General features: G+C 45.0%; 1 protein-coding gene across 3 annotated transcripts in view; it reads left to right on the forward strand.

The window, feature by feature from the left end:
* LARS2 (leucyl-tRNA synthetase 2, mitochondrial) overlaps positions 1-21,155 on the forward strand; it is a 151,185-nt gene that overhangs the window by 14,009 nt on the left and 116,021 nt on the right. For all 3 annotated transcript variants that reach the window (XM_059160674.1, XM_059160676.1, XM_059160675.1), the window contains exons 4-5: positions 8,001-8,092; positions 10,606-10,666. In XM_059160674.1, coding sequence (XP_059016657.1) covers positions 8,001-8,092; positions 10,606-10,666 — 153 coding nt within the window. The remainder of the gene's footprint in view (positions 1-8,000; positions 8,093-10,605; positions 10,667-21,155) is intronic.

Below are 21,155 nucleotides of genomic sequence, written 5' to 3' on the forward strand. Positions count from 1 at the left end.
TGTAGTATTGTGTTTTAAATTTTATATAAAACATATTTTGGTATTCCGCATATTTTTTCACTCAGTATTTTCCATCAAGGGTTATCCTGACCATGTCTCTCTCTAGAGTTATTTCATCCATTATAAGTACTTTTATAATTATGCCAATAGTTAATTATCCATTTTTGCCTGGATAGTTTTAGGTTGTTTCAGATTTTTGCTCCAATGCATGTCCTTGTACTCGATTGATTAGCCTGTGGGAGAAGTGATGTTGCTGGGTCATAGAGTATACATAGCTCAGTGTTACGACATCTTTCTAAATTGCTTTTCAAGGGCAATTATTACTTCCACCAGCAATGAATGACATTTGTAACTGCTCTACATCCTTGACAGCACTTAGTAAGGTTAGTCTTTTTAGTCTGTGCTAATTTGTCATATGGGAAATGGCATCCAGTTGTGTTTTTAATTTACATTTTCCTGAGTAATATTCTCGTGAAGCTGAGATATTTTCATATGTTTATTGCCTATTTAATTTTCTTCTTTGTTTGCTTTGTTCACATTATTTGCCAAGTTTCTCTTGGGTTGTTTGTCTTTTTCATATTGCTCTATAGAATTCCTTACACAGTCTGGATTACTGATTCTGTGTTGGTTAAATGCAATGCAAATGTCTTCTGCCAGCCTGGGGTTTGTCCTTGAATTTGGTGAGCCCAGCCAGACCACAGATTGTAATTTGGGTTTGAGAATGGATGAGCATGATGAATTGGAAAGTTCAGGGTTGCTTTTACTTTGGTTTCCTCTTAGAGTGACAAATAAGTTGTGCAAAGGAGAGAAAAGAGACAAGAGGACAGGTGGATCATTGTGGCCCTCCACGCCTGAAGCCGGTCATGGAGATGGTCCTGAAAGTCATGATCATCACAGCTCTCTTGGGGAAAGCTAATGTCATGAAGAGCTGACCAGCCACAGACACACAGCTTAGATGTGGCCTTTATAAGTGGAGAGGCAGGTGGTTTGGGGTGATGAATTGATCAGGAAATAGGGGCTTTAGTCAGTGGCGGTGGTGGTACCTGCCTGACCTACCTCACAGATTTGAGGCAGGGTTCCTGTGAGGTCATCAGTGAGAAAAACTGTAACACAATTTCCCAGTGTAACCCAATTAATAGTAGCAATAATAAAGAAGTCCTAATATTTGGATGTTGAAGCAGGGGCCTCTTGAAGCCAGAGATCAGTTATTCTCTTTCAAGAGTCAGAAAAGGCTGCCCTGCCGATTGTCTTCTTCTGAAACTCATACAATATCTGATGACATATTTAAGGCTTGGCACATATGGTGATTTTGATGTGTCTTCATATGTTATATGCACCGAGGATTGGAAAATACAATAACGCACTTTACACCCTGGCTGGTCTCCCTGGCACCCTCTGGGCCAGAAACAGGATGATGACAGCATCAGGGTGGCCAGTCCCCCTCATAGGGTTGGGCTTGGACTCATGTGTCTCAGGCCAAATGCACTGCTCAGTTGGGTTTTCTGCTTCAACCTTTTTGCTATTTGCTATGGAGGAGGAAGTAAATTGAGGCTCTGTGAGTGGCTGCTGCATGATCATAACGTGATTACCTCTAAATATCAGGAAGTGAGGGGAGCTCTTAGCAAGTGGATGAGAATACATGTTTCATCAATTTTTAGCTGGCCAGCCAGTCAACAAGTGTGTATGAAGTGCCCAGAGGGCACATAGCGTGGCATTTCGTTTTCAAATTTTTGACACTCTGCAGCTTCTGGAAGTAGAGAGTGGATTTCCACAGCTTATCCTCTCCTGTATCATTTGAAGGGAAGAATGAATTGCTGGTCCAGTGTCTTGATTAGAAACTGGCTGATTTATCTGCTTATCATGTCTCTCCACCTTCCCAGGGGAGATCTTCTGTTTTGGGCCGTGATACTGTCATTTGGGTTCTCTAGTCTGAAATCGTTGCTTGATTTGGATCCTCAGTCTATAATAATGGCGGGTTATTACACTTGCTAAACAAAATTCAATGTTTTATTTCTTATTTCTTGGAAATAAAGCGTTGAATCTACTCCAGAGAAACCATGATGCTCTCTGAAAATAGTTTTTTGAGAAGCAGTAACCATGGTTGCTCTCGGCTAGAAGCTGCCTTGGTTTCAACTCTAAACTTTTGTTTCATCATGAAAAGGAGAGAAAGCTGGTCATTCCTAGGAAATAGGTTGGCCCTTTTGTAGCAGTAATTGTGCTATTTCTCTTGCCATCAGGAAGGCAGACGACCAGCTGCCCTCACTTTCTTCCCTTATACCCGAGAAGTTTTCTTACCTCTACTTGATCTTATTTCCTGTGTTGGAGGAAGAACTGTTATGTATCTTTGCCTGTTCTTTTTTTCCTTCTTAAAAAATGTTATTTTTAAATTGTATGTAACGTTCCATATTCTCCCCTTTAAAAAGAAGAAATACAACATAGATAAGGCGGCACTCCCCTCTAACCAGGCCCTTCTGGGCAGTGATCCCTGGCATGTATTGGTGTGTATCCCTTCAGAGCCTCGTCTCCGTGTTGTCATTTGTAACCGTGCTCTCTGCTGTATCCCTTTCTTCTCGTCTGCTTGCCATCTATCCTGCCTGCTAAACCTGGGACGCCTGTGGCTCAGCTCTGGGGGCAGCAGAAGGCCCTGTAAGAGTGAGCCACAGGCACGTGACTCTGCCCACACCAGAGCCTGGCTTTGCCCCAGCTCCCAGACCTTGCCTTCTGCCTGGCTCTGGTCTGACTTGCCAGGTCTCTGATCCCAGTGTTTGCCCCTCATCCGTAGCTGATGCTGACTCCCCCTTTGATATCTCAGACTGTGGTAGGTTTGCAGTCTTGCTGGTGTTCCCAGGCTGGCCTACGGCCAGTTGGCTGTCAGCTCCACCCACTGGTTCGCCTTGTACAGCAGAAGGACTGACCCCCGGAGACCACGTTTCCCAAGCCCTGGTGGCAGCTGGCCTCCAGCTGGTTTTGGACAATAAGAATTTCTGGCAAGACTTGAGTGCAGGAGGAAACGAGAAGCCAGAGAATTTCTCTCTCTCTGCCCTGGTCAGCATCTTCTTCAGGGATCCAGTTCCATCTGGGCAGACCCACGTGTGTTTCAGTTTTTATACTTTTTTTAAAAAATTATTTTATTTATTTATTGGACAGAGAGATCACAAGTAGGCAGAGAGACAGGCAGAAAGAGAGGAGGAAGCAGGCTCCCCGCTGAGCAGAGAGCCCGACGCAGGGCTCGATCCCAGCACCCTGGGATCATGACCCAAGCCAAAGGCAGAGGCTTTAACCCACTGAGCCACCCAGGCGCCCCCAGTTTTTATACTTCATCTTGGCCTTGGAGCTCTGTTACCTCCGTCTCCCACTTTATTCCTTCAGTCCAGGGGTGGTGGCGCTGTCCCATTCTTCCGGATTTGGGGGTTGTTTTGCTGTCCATCTTGGCTTCTCACTCAATTGTAAATACTTTGAGTATTTGTTAGAAGAACAGCTGGAAATGATGTTTTTTCACACATCGGAAGTTTATGTTATAGATTCCCAAGTTAGAGCTTTTAGGTCTTTTTCTGGGTTCCTTTTCTCCAGAAAGCACTCATGTCCAAGGAGAGTTAACTCCTCGGGAACTGAGAGGGCTTGGGTGGCCCTAGCATTAAAGGTTAAACCAAGTTACAGTGATAGAAAGAAAGGTGTAGGAATTTGAGAACCAAAAAAGGAGAGTTAGGAGCTCCTTCCAGTGAATGTTTTGGACAGTCTTGGCCACAAGGAATCACAGGCAAGAAAGCGGGCATCTAGGACCTAGATTGGAGGTATTCAATGTTGATGATGTGTAAGAGACCAGGAAGCAAAAGAGGCTGGCAAAGGAAGCACCTGACATGTTATCTTTTATGTAAATAGGCTGTAACAGTTTGACCAGCAGTAGAACCTGCTGCCTTAGAGAGAAAGGGATGGGCTTTGGTATCTCATGATCGTGTTACAGGTCTTCACTTGATTCACAACTTGACAGTCGTGAATTCTCTGCTAGTCTGAGAGTGAGTCCTGCACTTGGTCTCTGGGTCTCTGGAAACTCAGGGTGTAGGAGTCATAGGACCTCTTTCTTGCTCCGTAGAAACTTGGGTCATGGTTCATTCCAGTGATCCGGCCCCTGGTGGAGGGAACCCTTCTGCCTTCAAAATGCAAAAAGGCCTTCCTGCAGTCTGTATTCTAGGGCAGGCATTTGCATTTTGGTCGGTTTTTGGTAAGAATGGCATATTAAGAAGCTTTTAAGATTTTCTAACTTGATTTTTCATAGACAGCTTGGGTAACATGCGGGCTAAGAATATCTTTCCATGTGAATTTCATCTGAAAACAAAAATAGAAAAATATTATGTAAATCCAGACTGGTTTTTGTGACCATCTCTGTATTGACTTTATTTAAAAATATGGACAGCATCTAACAGAATGTTAATAGGCAGGAGCATTGAACTGGTGCCATTTTGGCAGCTCCCACAAAGAAACCAAGTGGTAATTAAGTTTTTTCCCCCTTCTCCTGGAGCAGTTACACAACAGTTACATTTTTCTGCCAGTGAAGCAGCCCTAGGAGAATTCACGCACAGCTGGAAGCTGGAAGTTACACTCCCGTGTAGTCCAGGGAAGTACTGCAGAACTTTCTAGTAATCCAGCACAAATCCCCGACATGCAGTTTTATCTATCTATCTATCTATTTTTAGCTTTTGAAAATTAAAGGAAAAGAAAAAAAACCTGTGAACCTTAAGAGTTTAATACAAGGGGATGTTTTTCCCCTATGACTTGAGCAATGCTGAAGAGAAAGTTATATCCTAAAAGGTGTTAGTTTTATTCAGGATTCTTGGGGACCAGGGCCTGCAGGCCAGCCCAGACCAGCTTACGCCAAAAAGGGGGAGTTTGTTGGTGTTTACAGACCCTGGCATAGCTCACAGAATGAAAGGTGGTGCTACCAGAAACAAGCCCGTAGGCACCTGGACCAGGTCCTGGAAGCATGCCAGTACCCCCAGGCTCGGTCCCCCTGTTGGCTCTGTTTTCTCAAACACCTCCACCAGGTGGAAGGGGGAGGGGTCACCTGGAGCCTGTGTCTCATCTCCTTGTTCCTCTGGGCCAAGGAGAAAGGAGTGAAAAGAGTGTGCTGTTGCCTTCCTGATCTTTGTTGCATCCCGCCTCCATCCCCTACAGACAACAGACAAGCCCAGAGCAGTGTTCAGGCCCAGGTAACCAGAGGGGTGAGTTTTGTGATGGGCGGCCCCCAGCAGGACTGTGTCAAGCTGGAGGAGTATGTGTACGTGTATTGGTACATGTGTGCTTGCAAGAAGCAAGACACAGAGGGCTGCAGAGGACAGTGTTACTAGCTAATAAGTCAAAGTGCTGAGAACGGGGCGGGGGGTGGGGGGAGGCAGGGGCAGGAGGGAGGGTCAGCTTTATGCTTTTATGTATCACAAATTGTGTTGTTTCATTTGTTAAAAATAAGCTTGTATCACGTTTTTGCTCTGAGAAGCATCTAGTAAAGGAGAAAGAAAGGACCCTATTCAGTCTGGACTCAGGAGGGGTGTGGATGTGGGGCAGAACGTGGGACAGCTTGGGAGTCATGTCATCTTGGCCTGGAGACCCAGGGCTTCCCAGTAGGACACGGCAAACCTGCCTCCCTCTGGAGTGGTAGCAAGCCGGAGCACCCCACAGTGCTGTTGGCTCCCCGGCCCTGTATCCCTTTTAGAAAGCAGAGCTGAGTGGGTCAGACTCACCACCACCGCAAATGTGGCCAAATCTACTAGGCAGTGTATCCTTGTCCAGGGCATTCAGAGGTAGGGCAGTGGCTGCCCACTCATGGACCACCACCCCTGCTTCAGCCCCCTGAGACAGGAATAGCTGGGCCATTTTCAGGCAGAGCACCCGATGTGAGTCATTAATTACGCAGGAAAAAATCCTGCTGGGCCCCCTTTATGGAAGAGAAGGCCAAGTAGATGACCAGTCATTTGAATCTCACAGTCCATCCAATTTGGTTAAGAACTTCCAATGCCTGGCACCAACGGGCTGTGGACAGTTGTTAGTAACCCACGTTCAGGACGTGTCTGAGGTCAAGGCTTCTCCCTACCTGCCAGAGTTGCCAGAGGAGCCATGTTGGCAACATGTTCCATGTTGGGGGTGCTGTGGACCAGGAGTAGCAGAGGACAGCAGCTGCCACAGTGGCCAGCACCGCCGCTGCCCCCCCCCCCCGCCCTGCCGCCTCTCCAACTGGGGCCCCGGGCACCATGCTGAGCACACCGCTGACATGGCAGTATGATCCCCAGCAAGGCAAGGTGGCTGTTTTCAGTCACAACCAAGAGTTGAAACCCAAGTGCCTCGGGTCCCGCTGGCAGTAAATGGTAGGCTTGGGTTTGGTACTCCTCCCCTCAGATCGCACAGCCTCCCGAAGAGCCAGCCTTTTTGGGCATTTCCCATTCACCAAAGTGGGTCTGAGTGGCTCTGATTGCGGGTGCCTGCCTGGTCTTCAGCTTTAGATGGAATGAGTCCATCACACTGCTCAAACCTGTTAGAAAAAATACGTGCCTAACAGAAGGGTGACTTCAAGGCAAGTGGCTCCAAACCCTGGGGGAGGCAGGCCTGTTCTCTTCTTGCCACCTATTAAGTGGGACAAGGGGGAGAACACATCTGGAGACTGGGATGGGGTGACAAGTCCAGTCTGGGACACTTCGAATCATGGGTGCCTTGGACCTGAGGCGGGATGGCCATGGCCAATGCTTCAGTGCACCTCGGAGGGTCCTTGGACCAGACAGAAAGATGGGGAAAAACCCCCAGGTGTGCAGTGGGAAAGAAATAAGAGATAAATATAAATATAAATAAACATATTCATATTTTTATATATATATAGTCCCTATTTCTAAAAATTTAAATTTACCAAATTTAACTGGTTATGTATGTCTGGTAGAATTACAATCGCGTTTTGTTTTCTTCTGAATATTTTCCCCTGTGTACTCAATTACTTATAGTGAATATGTGTTCCTTCACATACCAGAGGGAAAAGTATTTTTATAAAAGAAAATAAGACCTCTTTCTTTAGTAGAAAATGGCCCGTTTTGATACGCACGGGCGATGAGGTGATGCGGGTAAATACCTCTGAGTATTTGTCATTGTCCTAAGGCAAAGTGTATGAACCCAAGCTCAGGTCGTCTATATGATTACAAGCAAGGCTGTCCCTTGACACCACCGTGCACGTTTCAAGCCATTGTTCCCATTTGTAGCATGTATGTTAGGTGGACAGAAGCTGCCTGCTGAGCTGTAACTTGTCCATTTGCAGAAATGAATGCCTTCCTGGCCCTCCCCGGCTGCAGGTGATTGCTTCTGGTGTCCTGCAGCCAGGCTGCAGACTCTTGCTGGGCTGCTGTTGTTTAAACTGTGAAATCGAAGGGGGTTAGGGCTGGAGGACAGCCTCCAAAGCCTTATTGAGCTCTAAGATTGTAGAATGGGAATACCTTACAGGGAATGATTCAAAGTGACTGTTGCACTCTAGAAGGGGGGCTGGTGCAACAGAGGGACTGATGGATTTTTAATTTTAATTAATTTAAGTTTAAATTTATATAAGTGCATAGGGCCAGTAGCTACCATATTGGACGGCACAGCTCCTCCATTGGAAGATAGTAATAGGAGGTGAGCATTTTAAATGCCTCTACACTTTCACATGTATATATTTTTAAGATTAAAAAAAAAAAACTCTGTAATTTTAGAAAAACAATTTATTGTAGAAAATACAGACAAGAAGAAGAAAGTAAAGAGTAGTCATAAAGGAGAGTTTACTCAGATAAAGGGTATGGGCACCATGGTGTCTCAGCTTCTAAATGCTGTCCTCTGCATATGTCCTAGTAACCAGCTGGCTTTCAGAAGCATAGCCTGGAATCCTCCAGAAAGGGTTACAACATGTTAGTAGGAAAGAATGCCTGTGTATGGCCCAGAAGACAATATGGACAGAGCTGTTAGCAGCCCGCCATGACTCATGTTTCTCTCCTGGGTGCCAGGTGATCAACCCCATGGGCTGGGACGCCTTTGGCCTGCCTGCTGAAAATGCAGCCATCGAGAGGAACCTACATCCAGAAAGGTGGACACAGAGGTATGTATTCACAGGCATCTTCAAATACTTCCATACAGAAACTTGAAAAAGATGTTTTCATCTGTGCATGAGAAACAGCAAAGCAGACAAAACATTGCAGTCTGCCAAGCCATGATCAGGATTGTATATATTGGCGCTTGTCTTCTAGCGTGCTGTATTCTTACCTTGAGATGTCCCAAAGAAGGTTCTGGGTATTTATTCATCTGTTCATCTTGATGCTTTGTTGTTATAACATTATTCTGCCTTTGAGTCTTTGCATTTGGAAGGAAAAAGAAGGAGAGGGTTGCATTTGTTAAATTTCTGCGATGCTTCTCATCTTCTTGACCACGGTGTGAGCTACATTCAAATTCTGCATTGTCATTTTCTCTGAAAATTCTGTTAATTTTTGCCTTCACCATTCTGGACCAAGGAAGAGGGGACTTAAACATTCCATGTAGAACTATGTGGCCAATATATTTGGGGGCTGGCTTTCTCCAAGGGGGACACATTCTCAGTTCCACCTGTGCCTCAGGGTTCCATGTACCTGTGGGCCAGTGGTGCCCATCCCTCATCCCAGAACCCAGCGGCATGTTCTGGACTCACTCCATCAGCCTCTTTCACGAAGATTTGGGGTCTTTCCCCCACTCCATGCTTCAAGAGATCTAGAAGGGCATTTCCAGGTCCTGTCCCCATTGTCATTGACCTTGCTTTGCTTTATTTAGCCCGAGACGACTTTGTAAAAACATCCTCTGTACCACCCACTTTTCTTTCTCCTCCTAAGCCCCAGTTCCCACTTTTTCAGTTATGGTTAATTCTGGATTAGATGGAAGTAATGAAAAAAGAAAGAAAAGATAATCAAATAAGGTGGATCAAATATGGCACAAAATTGATGTAAACTATACTGAGGATTGGTAGAATAGGGCCCGTGGGCCAGATTTGGCCCTCCTTGATTTTGTAAATAAAGTTTTATTGGAACACAGCCATACCCATTTGTTTACATAGTGCCCATGGCTACCTTCATGATACAGGGGGCAGAATCAAGTTGTTGTGATGGACATATGGCCCACAATGCTGGAAACATTCACCATCTGGCCCTTTATAGAAGAAGTTTGCCAGCCCCTCCACAGAGAAAAGAGCAGTTAAGAAGATGGCCCCTGAATCAGGCCACCTCAGTGTGAATCCTGCCTTTCCTTCTTGCTTCCTAATCACCTTGAGAAAATTAATGTCTCTGTGCCTCAGTTTATTTCTTTTTACAAGAGGGAAAGTCTTGTTCCTACCTCATCTGAATGGTTAAAGACTAAGCACCGTCTTCATTGCTGCTATAAACAAAAATTCCATAGTTTGGGTTGGCTTATAAACCATAGATACTCCTTTCTCATAGTTCTAGAATCTGGGAAGTCCAAGACCAGGGCACCTGCAGATCTGATGTCTGGAGAGGACCCCCCCACCCCACGCCACTTCCTGGTTCACAGATGGCCATCTTCTCTCTGTATCTCCAACATGGCAAAGGGGCAAGGAAACTCTATGGGGTCTCTTTCATAAAGGCAAGGCTCCCATTCAAGAGGGCTTCCCCCACATGACCTCATCCCCTTCCAAAGTCCTCACCTCTTAATACCATTACCTTGGAGGTTAAGTTTCAACATACAGACTCTGCAGGGACACAAACATTGTCCATAGCAAGTGCTCTTCTGCAAAATGTCTAGCACAAAGCCTGGCGTAAAATAAACTGTTTTGGCTAAGTGGAGATCATCCAGGGGAGAGAAAAGAAAATGATGTATTACCTTATTTCATATTATGTGAAAGTTGATTCATTCGCTTTTCTCCCCCATCCCCATTATTGGACAGTTTTAGATTTTATGTTTTGATTGATAAGCATGAGAGCACGTTTCTTTTGGATTCCCACAATTTGCAGATTAGGGTTTTTCTCTTCAGTCAATTTTAAATTTATAAATTCTTGGCTTAAGGGGGCGCCTGGATGGCTCAGTGGGTTAAAGCCTCTGCCTTCGGCTCCAGTCATGATCCCAGGGTCCTGGGATTGAGCCCCGCATCAGGCTCTCTGCTCAGCAAGGAGCCTGTTCCCTCCCCACCCCCCTGCCTGCCTCTCTATCTGCTTGTGATCTCTATCTGTCAAATAAATAAATAAAATCTTTTAAAAAAATAATAAATGCTTGGCTTAAATTTGTGCGGAATACAGACATATGGTTGGTTTGGGGTGCCCATACCAAAGGGGTTTCCCATCATAAACAGAGGAAGGGCCAGTCCCCAGGACCAAAGACCATTGTGGTTTCTAGTAGATCCTATATGAATCCGAAGAATAGGTGTCCTCTAATTCTAATACGTTGATATTTCCGTCGATTCTTAGTGATTTATTTTTATTTATTTATTTATTTATTTTCTTTTTGGCCCGGGCAGGGCACCACGGGCAGCCCTCTTGAGTAATCTAGACTTTTGTAGTTTCCCTTCACGTTCTCCAGTATGGTTTGCCTGTGGCTTTCTCCCCTTGAAAACTAAACTGTCTTCCCTCTGTCTCACAGTAATATTGAACACATGCGGAAGCAGCTTAATCGACTGGGCCTGTGTTTCAGCTGGGACAGGGTAAGTCAGCCCTTTCTCCTGGAAGGGTTTCATCTTTATGAAGGTCCCACGTGCACAGAAGACCGTGCCACTTCCATGTTTCTTCTGTTTGGGTTGGGAGAAGGGACGGGAGGGAGGGATTAGCGCTCCACAAATGGAAAAGTATTCCCGGAGGACAGTCTGCCTCCAGACAAGTAATTTTCTGTGGGATTAAGCTAAGAGAGTTAACTTCTTATTTAACTCTACAGCTGACTAGAATTTATGTGTGTCAAAATCTTTACACGTGGATTTCTCCTCTCCTCTGCAATATTTTATTTGATTTGTTTATTTTTAAGATTTTATTTCTTTCTTAGAGGGAGACAGACCTCGAGAGAGGGAGCACAAGCAGGGGCAGTGGAAGAGGGAGAAGCAGGCTTCCCGCTGAGCGGGGAGCTCAGTGCGGGGCTTGATCCCAGGATGCTGGGATCGTGACCTGAGCTGAAGGCAGACACCTCTAGTGAGCCACTCAAGTGCCCCTTCTCTGCAATATTTTAAAAAGACTATTGGAATCTCTATAAACTTGATTAACTCTCAGCCCATCTGGTTTTTTTAGGTGGCTAGGTATTAAGTTGACTGACCCATTCATTTACCTTTGTTCCAAGTTCAAAATTGAGTCTCATAACAGCCCATAATGCTTGTGTCACAAATAGCATTTTGGTGTAAAATGCTTTTGAATTCTGTATTAAGTGAGTGGAGAATTCCAGGTATGGGAGGACTTCATGAAGACCACCTGGGTGTTAGGAACATTCAAGAAACTGGGAACTAAGCCCTTCAACGCTCTGGCCAAAGTCCCACCCCCGTAGACACTGATGTCCTGTTTGGTAGAAGGGATTCACTGGACCCTCCAGCGTCAGGATCCTTCTTAGCATCCATATGCTCCACAAAATGATTAAAGATTTCATTGCTGAATCTGTCAAGGTCAAGTTCACATCCTCTTCCTCAGGAGAAGCACCTGGAACAAACCTAAATACGATCTTTTCCTCCTCCTCCAGCAATTTCTTAAGTAATTGAGATTTAATGAGTGTAGCAAAAGAAAGCAAACACATTTGAACAGTCCTTTTTCTTTTTTTCTGGTAGCTTCTTTAGGTAAGGTCATGAGCTGAATCAAGTTCTTGTTATACCACTGATGGCATTTTTACCACTTACCTGACTTGCAAGGTTATCAGTGTTTCATTTGGTGGAGGTGGCAAAAAGTCCTGGAGGCCCGGTCCCATTGTTCTGAGGTGCCAGAAATCGCTAATGAAGTGCAGTCTGATGCAGAGACAGCCGAGTGCTGCCCAGAGCTCTCCAGAGAGGAGAGTGTAGATTCTTTGAGGGCAGAGATGGACTCGTTAACCCTCTAGTCCGGCACAAGAACATCAGCCATTAAGTGATTCCCAATATTAGTGGATTCTTTTCCTTATTATCATAGATGATCAGAAAATACAGAAAAGTCTAAAGAAAAACATGGGTCAGTGAGGCTAGTTTAACATCCTGGTATGGTTCCTTGGGTCTTTTATTCTGGAATTATAAACATCTATGTAATTTACTTTTGCGAAGTTAAATTCATAATGCGTGTTTTTATTTTGCCTTTGTTTTTACCCACTACTCATGACCATCTTCCCATTTTATTAAATATTCTTTGAAAAAATGACTTTTCAGAGTGGTATAGTTTCTGTCTTATGACTGTATTATAACTTGTAAGTTTACCCTTATTATCGTACGTTTAGATAGATTTTAATGTTTCTCTTTTATAAATATGGGTTCTCAGTCCCTTTTGTGCAAATCTGAAGTCCAGAAAGCTCTAAAAACTGAAAAAATTATTTTAACTCATTCGACTGCAAAATCTTACCTGAACTGGTATTTATCTCTCTTAGAATGAATATCTGTATATTTTCCTGTAGGAATAGTAATATAACTTGCTGGGTATTATTTTTTGATATCGAAAAAGGTCTTCATTCTGAGGCACAATTGACTGCATCGCAGATAAGGGGTTTTGAACCTGTCATACAGTCTTGTAGATAAATATGTCTTCACTGCTACCACTGTCTAATGGTTACTGAGCACTTACCTTGGGCCAGACACCCATAATTATCTCTTTGGGGAGATAATTATGGGAGGGACTCTTTGGGTCCCTAGTAGGTTCTAAAATGAAGATACTTTTATTGACATCATTTTATTGCTGGTCACTCAAGCAAGCAGGGCTTGGCTAATTCACTGACCAATTTGCTCTGTTCATCCCCCACTCTTGGAGCAGAAATCTTGATACAACCATTTTTTATTATTTCTTTAATGTGAGCTCTCAGAAAAGCCATGGACAGGTTTAAGGCTTATATAAGTACTTAAAGGAAACTTAAAGGTATCATTTGGCTGGTGGTATTTGAAGGTTTGAAGACCATACAAATTTATACTCTTCAGTTATTAGATGTTTTCGTCTGTATTTCTATCACTGTCCATGATAGGGAGGTTCCCCCCACCCACATGTTTCGTGGATATTTGAATTTGGGGTGTGTGTGTGTGTGTATGGATGATCTAATCATGTCTTTTGCCCACACAGATAAGGAGTGTTCTTTTCTTTTTCCTTTTCTTTCTTCTTTTTTTTTTTTTTTTAAGATTTTATTTATTTGAGTGATAGAGCCAGCAAGCATGAGGCCAGAGAGGAAGGGAGAGGCAGAGGGAGAGGGCAAGAGAATCTCAAGCGAACTGTGTTGAGCCCAGAGCCCGACTTGGGACTTGATCTCATCACCCTGAGATCATGACCCAAGCCGAAACCAAGAGTCAGATGCTTAACCAACTGAGCCACCCAGGTGCCCCAGATAGGAGTTTTTAGGCCCAATTTATTCTTTATATTATACATTTTCTGGTCGTGTGTTATTTCCTAAACATTATGTTTGGTATCTACCTCTAGTTTTAAAATCACGTCCATAACAATTATTCAAATCGAAGGTTCCTTTGCTGGTTTTAGTGTTCATCAGTAGACCTTTTTAGAGCATGTCCACCCGTTTAAAAAATCTGGATTTGTGAAAATTTTTTTCAACTCTTGTTTTTCTGGCATCATACATTGTCTTCATAACAGAGAATGACTATCCTCTTTTGCTTTCATCTGTGAACAGGAGTTTACTGGGGCATGGAATTCTTCTTTTCTTTCAGATTTCTGTAGTGGACCTTGATGCTCAACCTACTGTCTTTTTTTTAATAATTATAGACTTAACTGGAAATTGCCAAGTAGTACAGAGAGATCCTACGTACCCTTCATCCAGCTTCCCCCAATGAGAGCATTGGATAAAATTACAATATAACATAATAACGAAACCGGGAAATAGACACTGGCATGAAACTATTAGCAAAGTAGGAACCTCATTCAGATTTCACCAGTTTTCCACACAGTCACTGGGGTATGTGCAGTAGTCTTCGTTCTGTGCGGCTTAATCCCCATGTGGAATTTAGGTAACAGCCTCTGACCCACCAGTGTTTGGTGGGGAACCTGGGACCAGCTCAGACAGTCCATTTGGTCCATTCGTACATGCAGTAATCTTTCTACCCCTATTTAATGCTTGTTGGTTTCTTCCCGTCTCTGCCCCTGCCGTTTCAGGTTTTCATCAGAGTGTATCCCAGTTTAGTGCTTCCACCCGAGTTTTGGGTGCTGAGTGACCGCTTTCGATCTGCAGTTGTGGGTTCTTCCCCGTGGCAGTTTTATGGGCTCTGGTTCCCAAGAACCCCGACTGTCAGAACGCACGCGCTCCGCTCACCATCCTCCTTTGTTTGCCTGTCTCGCTCATGACCTTGGTCCCTTTGTTCTTCTCTGCCTTTGGGAAGAACTTCTTCTGTTTGCTTTCCACATCACTGGTCTGGTTTCTATTGAATCGGTGCTGCTTTGTGTGGCTTCAAATGCAGATACTCATTTTGCTATTGTATTTTTAGATTTAGTCCTATTTTTTCCTTATCTCATTCAGTTCCCAGCTTCTTTGTCAGTCCTCTTCTTTATTTTCTTCTTTCATCATCTTATCTCACATCTTCACAGACCGCGTATGTTCAGAAACTTTGAGGCTGTAAGGAGATGCTCTTGAAAAGTTATGTTTGCTTCCCGTGCTGAGTCTTTTCTACAAGTAAGAATGCCATGTTGTCCTTGTTTGTTGCAGAATCTCTTCATAGACACCATGTGGATTTTCTCCCATGTTTGCTCAGTGACGTGGACTAATATGTCAAGTCAGAGATCCAGCCGCCTGAGGGGAGGGGAGGAGAAGGGAAGCTCCTTGGTAGTCTCTGTATCACTGATTCCTTTCTGGGTTTGGGGAGTCCACTGCTCCTCATGCATCTTTCCCTGAGGTCTTTACCCAGGGATGAGGTGTGACATCACAGATACCCCTGACCCTGACTGACCCAGAGGGGTCTTTGTGGGCTTTCTGTTTGCCCCATGGCCCCCTGTCCCCTCAGGACTTTGCCTTTTCAAGTAAGAAGTAGCGGAGCCCTGCTTCTCAAGGACTCAGTCTGTTCTTAAGGGTAGGGGGTGCAGTTGGGCTTACGATATTTTTCTTCAATTTGGTTCCATCTGCCAAAATTCTTCGGTATTGCTGACACGTTGGGGGCACCGTGTATTGTTTTCAGTACTGGTGGAGTCCCTATGTCCCCCGTCTTTATATTCTGTTTGTCTTTTTTTTTTTTTTTTTTAAGATTTTATTTATTCATTTGAAAGAGAGTAACTGAGAGAAGGAGCAGGGGGAGAAGCAAGCTCCCTGCTGAGGAGGGTGCCCGACGCAGGACTCAATCCCAGGACCCTGAGATCACGATCAGAGCCAGAGGAAGGCAAGACACTTAACTGCCTGAGCCACCCAGGCGCCCCACACGCCAGTGCTTTTTGATTAAATGTTACACTCTGTCGGTCATATGGACCAGTGAAGTCAGGAAATAAAACAGTAGGGGGTGCCTGGGTGGCTCAGTGGGTTAAGCCTCTGCCTTTGGCTCAGGTCATGATTTCAGGATCCTGGGATCGAGCCCCGCATCAGGCTCTCTGCTCAGCGGGGGGCCTGCTCCCCACCCCCACTTTCTCTGCGTGCCTCTCTGCCTACTTGTGATCCCTCTCTGTCAAATAAATAAATAAAATCTTTTTTAAAAAATAGTTTATTTAATTGATGAGGCAAGTCTGTGCCCTTTGCAAGTGACCTTCCCAAAGTCTCATAAGAACTGATAATTAACAGAATATTTTAAAGTTCAGATAGCTCAGAAAGGCTGTCTTCCTTCCCCAGATGGAGAAAGCCCACTTTAAAACCCGGGTCGGGTCTCATTCACCTGCCTCTTCCCAGGTGGGACTCCCGGTAGAACGGTCCAGCTCTCCAGCTACATTCTCATCATTCTTACATAAGAGGCTTAGTTCTCAGGATTAAAAAAAAAAAGAAGAAGAAGAAATGTATACATTTCTGGAGTTCAGGCGTGTCTGGTGAGCCAGAACGAGAGTCAAACGTAGCCGTTAGCATTGCACCGGCTTTCACTTTTTCAGATGTTATTTCTGAAACAGCTGGTGTCATCTCGAGAAGAAGGAAAGCAAGAAGCCGAAAGCTGAATTTGAATGGCTGAACATCTACTAAGGGAAGAATAAAGAGGAAATAGATTCCAGACTGTGCAGTGAGAGACAGGGACGTGCTTCTTTGTAGAGCACTTACTCCCTGGAAGAGTTGGCAGCCTTCCTACAGAGACAGTGTGGGCTGTGTTCTTCTCTCGTGGGCTCAGGTGATGGCCTCAGAGGTCACCCGTGAGTTCCTTGTGACAGATGACAGAGTTAGCTTTTGGGATGCCTGCGTGGCTCAGTCGGTGAAGCATCTGCCTTCAGCTCGGGTCATGATCCCAGGGTCCTGGGATCGAGCCCCACATCAGGCTCCCTGCTTCTCCCTCCACCTGCCGCTCCCCCTGCTTGTGCTCTCTCTTTCTCGCTGACCAATAAATAAAATCTTTAAAAAACAAGACCAAAAAACAAATGACAGAGTTAGCTCTTCAGTTGTTCCATGTGGCCCATCGAGGCAGGCGTGTCTCCGACTTCACACTCTGCCTTCTCACTAGTGCTCTGCGCTGGTTCTAGAGCAGGTCTTGGCCGTGCATCTTGGTTGAAGTCAGCTCTGGGGCCTGATTTTTATCAGGCATCATCTGGGTAATTGTTGTGGGAGCAGTCCCTCAGAGTTGCCTTCAAACTCAGACAGGTATAAGAAGGAGGAAAAAAAAAGTTCAAACCAGAGGGGATTCAAAGGAATGTGGCAGAATCACTAAAGGAGGGCTTTGTTACTTGTTTATGGCTCTTGCTGAGTGATTCCCAAAGACACTCATACTCCAACGTGCCATCAAAGCAACACAAGACAAAACGGAAACAGATTCCAGGACTTGGCATAAATAGTGTCTGGATTGATTTTTCTCACTCTCGCATACTGGAGCAATCACGAGTTGAGTCTCACAGTGTTTCTGGATCGCGGTGATCTTAGGAGTTTTTATTTACACTCCTTTTAATTCGATTTTTAGCCCCTCTCCTTGGCTTCTGTACATGTTGGTGCCCAGTGATAAGGACTGACAGCTTTGCCCGTCAGCCACGGCGGAGCCAGTCAAACTCCGGAATTCCTGCCCCCAGGACAGTCGCCCGCTGAAGCAAACGCCAACATGCTTCCCCAGCTTCCCCAAGGCGGCCTGCGCGGGCTGAGAAAGGCTATCAGGGAGCCAGGATGGGAGGCACATCCGAATTGTGCTCTATCAGAATTTTTACCAGGATAGGCTTGTGGTGCCTTTGAGCTTTCCCAGGTGTTATCCGGCAGTGCTGCACAGCCTGCGTGAAGTCGGAGGGCCGCTGGGGTGTCCATGGCATCTCCACGTGTCCAGATCTCTCCCTCTCTCTTCCCTTTCAGCATCCTCTTTCTGTTCCCTGTTCGCTCTTACCCCTTCCCTTGACTCGCTTTCCTTTCCAGCGCAACCCCCTCTTTTCTTTCTGTTTTTTTTTTTTTGGTTGTTTTTAGGATTGAAAAATTCCAGTTTACACTCCAAAAAATGAGACTGGTATAGAGGACCTCCAAGCACTTGTCGCCCATCTTCCACAGTTGCCTGACTTTATCCACACCGTCCACTCTGAATCACTCGGCAGTGAGCTAAAGGTCAGATAACTTCATCTGTGAAGAATTCCGTGTGGATTGCGGGAACACGGAGGCTGACTCGTTCCTTCTTCCTTCCCTCCTTTCCCCCTTCACATTCCCATTGTCGCAGCTGAAGCAGGGAAGGGCAGTCCCCTAACGTCACAGAGGACCAGTCTTCTTGTAGATTGCACTGATGGTCTTGTAAATATCTCTTTCTCCCCAGACACCAGCATTCATCCACCTGCATCCCTGCTGGCCTTTGTTTGGCCCTTTCTCTCCGCACCCCCCCCCCACCTTGTGTTGTTATCACCCTCTTTTTGTGCAAAACACACAAGCTCTTTGGACCGTACCTGCAGCATGATCTTTATGCTTACTAAGTGAAAATTACGTTTGCTTCAAAGGCCCTTAAACTTGGCATTTTGTTTACATAGAGGACTGGACTTCTGATAGGAACGATTAAACTCCAGGAAATAATGAGGGCTCAGAGAGCATAGAAAGATATATTTTTAAGTGTTTTTTATTTTAGAAGAATTCAAAGAAGATTTTTTTTTTAAGATTTTATTTATTTATTTGACAGACAGAGATCACAAGTAGGCAGAAAGGTAGGCAGAGAGAGAGGAAGGGAAGCAGGCTCCCCGCTGAGCAGAGAGCCTGACGTGGGGCTTGATCCCAGGACCCTAGGGTCATGACCTGAGCTGAAGGTAGAGGCTTTAACCCACTGAGCCACTCAGGTGCCCCTCAAAGAAGATTTTAAAACAAAAGGAACTTGGGGGCAAGTAAGAGCCTGAACACATGGTTGGGAAGATTCCCTGTGGTGAGAGCTGGGAGCCATGGTTGCCTTGACAACATGTAACAGGCACTCAAAGTGACTCTGCGAATCTTCTGTCAAGTCCTTACAGAGGTGAAGCAGTTTGTCTGACAGAAGCAGAAAATTAACCTTTTTCCAGAGGTTTCCCTCTGGGCGGGAGGGAAGGGGGGATATTTTTGTCGTAGCTGAAGTGAATCAGCAGCCCATCCTTCAATTCTTTCCTGCTCACGGGGAGTTGGTGGCAGTGCCCTACGGTTAGTGCTCAGGACTACAGTCATCTGGAGGTTAGGAACCACGTGTTGTCATGAAGGCAGAGCACACATTCCTCTGACCTCGTGCAGAGATGTGCCAATCCAAGAGTTACATGTCCAAGTTCATGGCTTCAACCAGGATAGCATTCTTGGATTCTTCAGCCCTAACTGAAGAAGGAGGTCTCCTGGGCCCCTCTGGATTTGGCTATTCAAGGAAGTAGTCAGTCTTATCCAAAGTCCTCCCCCACTGGTGGTCATGAGCCCAGTCCGGCCAGTCTGGCTAATGGCAATGGAATTACCCGCTCCTCCCTGAGGCCTGGATTTTGGTGACAGGTCTTGCCATTCACACGGGGTGGGCACCATCTGTTGCCCCTCTGAACCTCAGCTTCTCTATGAGGGAATGTTCCATATGGTTATTGAAAAAATAACTCTTAGTTCACTCTTTAAATGTCTTAGAAAATAAGAATACAAAACCCTTCTCTCCACAGTTTGGTCAGGTCTCCAGGTCTGTCTTACAGGTCTGTCTTACATATCATTGGGGCCTCAGGTGGGGTATAGCTTGGGTGCTTGTAGTTGTATGGGGACAATGGACTTGAAGTGTCCTGGGAGGCAATATCTAGATTTTTTTTTTTAAGATTTATTTATTTATTTGACAGAGAGAGATCACAAGCAGGCAGAGAGAGAGAGAGAAGGAAGCAGGCTCCCAGCTGAGCAGAGAGCCCGATGCAGGGCTCGATCCCAGGACCCTGGGATCATGACCTGAGCCAAAGGCAGCGGCTTAACCCACTGAGCCAGCCAGGCGCCCCGCAATATCTAGATCTTGAAGATGAAGTCGTTACTCCATGAAAATAACAAGGATTATTTATATGTGTACTAATACTGGCGGTTCTTAAACTTTGTGAGTCTCAGAATCACCAAGAGAGCTTGTTAAAGCACAGGTTTCTGGGCCCCACTCTCGAAGCCTTCTTATGCAGTCGATCTGTGATTTTGTTTTTCTCTTCAGAAAAAAAAAAGGATCTTAGGAATGATTGTGCTCCCAAACCGTATTAGGTAGGAATCAAGGTACAGGCCTACCCTCAGATATTTCTGGTGTAAGGTAAAGCCTAACTGAATAATAAAAGCAAATTTTGAAAAAGCTTCCAGTGTTTTTGCAGATACACAAATTATTTTTATAACTTAAGTTGTGAGCTGTTACACCCATGCAGACCAGAGCATAAAACACTCTAGTTTATACAGCCACCGCCTAGGTTGCAAAATACAACTTCACCAATACCCAGAAGTGCTCTGTGTGTGGCCTTTTCTGTTTACAACTTTGTTTCTCCCCATGACAAGTAATCAGTGTTCTGACATCGGGTGATCATCACTGCCTTGTTGGCAATATACTTTTACCACCTATATGTGGTTTTTAAACAGTTACATAATTGGACTCCCATAGTGTGTGTGTGTGTGTGTGTGTGTGTGTGTGTGTGTGTGTGGTGTGTTTAAGTAATAATCTTTATGCCCAGCATGGGGCTTGAACTCATGACCCCAATATCAAGAGTCCATACTCTTCTCACTGAGCTATACCCTCGTATCTGTTCTTTTGTGTCTAGCTTCTTTAACTCCACATTTGTTTTTCTCCAACGATTTATAAAATGTTTTTGAACATTCATTTGCCTTCAGTTGGATTCAACAATCACTGCATTTTGCCATATTTGCTTCATGACTTGCAGAAACGGTAACACTTTGCACCTAAGTACTTCATTTATTCCTGTCTGAAGACTTGAGACGTGCTCCTGCATGACCACCATACCATTTGACAACTAAAAAAAATTAACAGTAATTCCATATATTATCTTATGTGCAATCCATATGCGAGTTTTCTGGTTGTTGCAAGAATGTCTTTCATAGCTATTTTTATCCTAGACACATCCCCCGAATTAGTTTTCCATTGCTACCATAAAAATTACCACAAACTTAGCATCTTTAAACAACCCAAACTTATTATCTCACAGTTTTAGGAAGGCAGAAATTTTGTGGGCTTCCCAGGGTCCTCCATTCGGGGTCTTATGAGGCCAGCATCACAGTGTCAGTGGAGCTGTGTTCCTTGCTGCATGTTGAGAAGGAATCTGCTTCGTACCTTGTTTGGAGCGTTGGCTGAGTTTAGATCCTTGGGGTTGTAGGACCCTGTATTCATGTCTTTCCTGGCTAGCAGCTGGAGACCATTGTTTCCTGCTTTGAGGCTGCCCGCACTCCTCCTGTGCCCTCCATGTGGCTTCTCCAGCAACAGTGGTTGGGTCCCTCTCATGCTTCCAACCCCTCTTACGTCCCCCTTTTGCTGTGTCTCTCCGACT

This window comes from Mustela lutreola, chromosome 2 (genome assembly GCF_030435805.1).
Source record: "Mustela lutreola isolate mMusLut2 chromosome 2, mMusLut2.pri, whole genome shotgun sequence".
NCBI lineage: Eukaryota > Metazoa > Chordata > Mammalia > Carnivora > Mustelidae > Mustela > Mustela lutreola.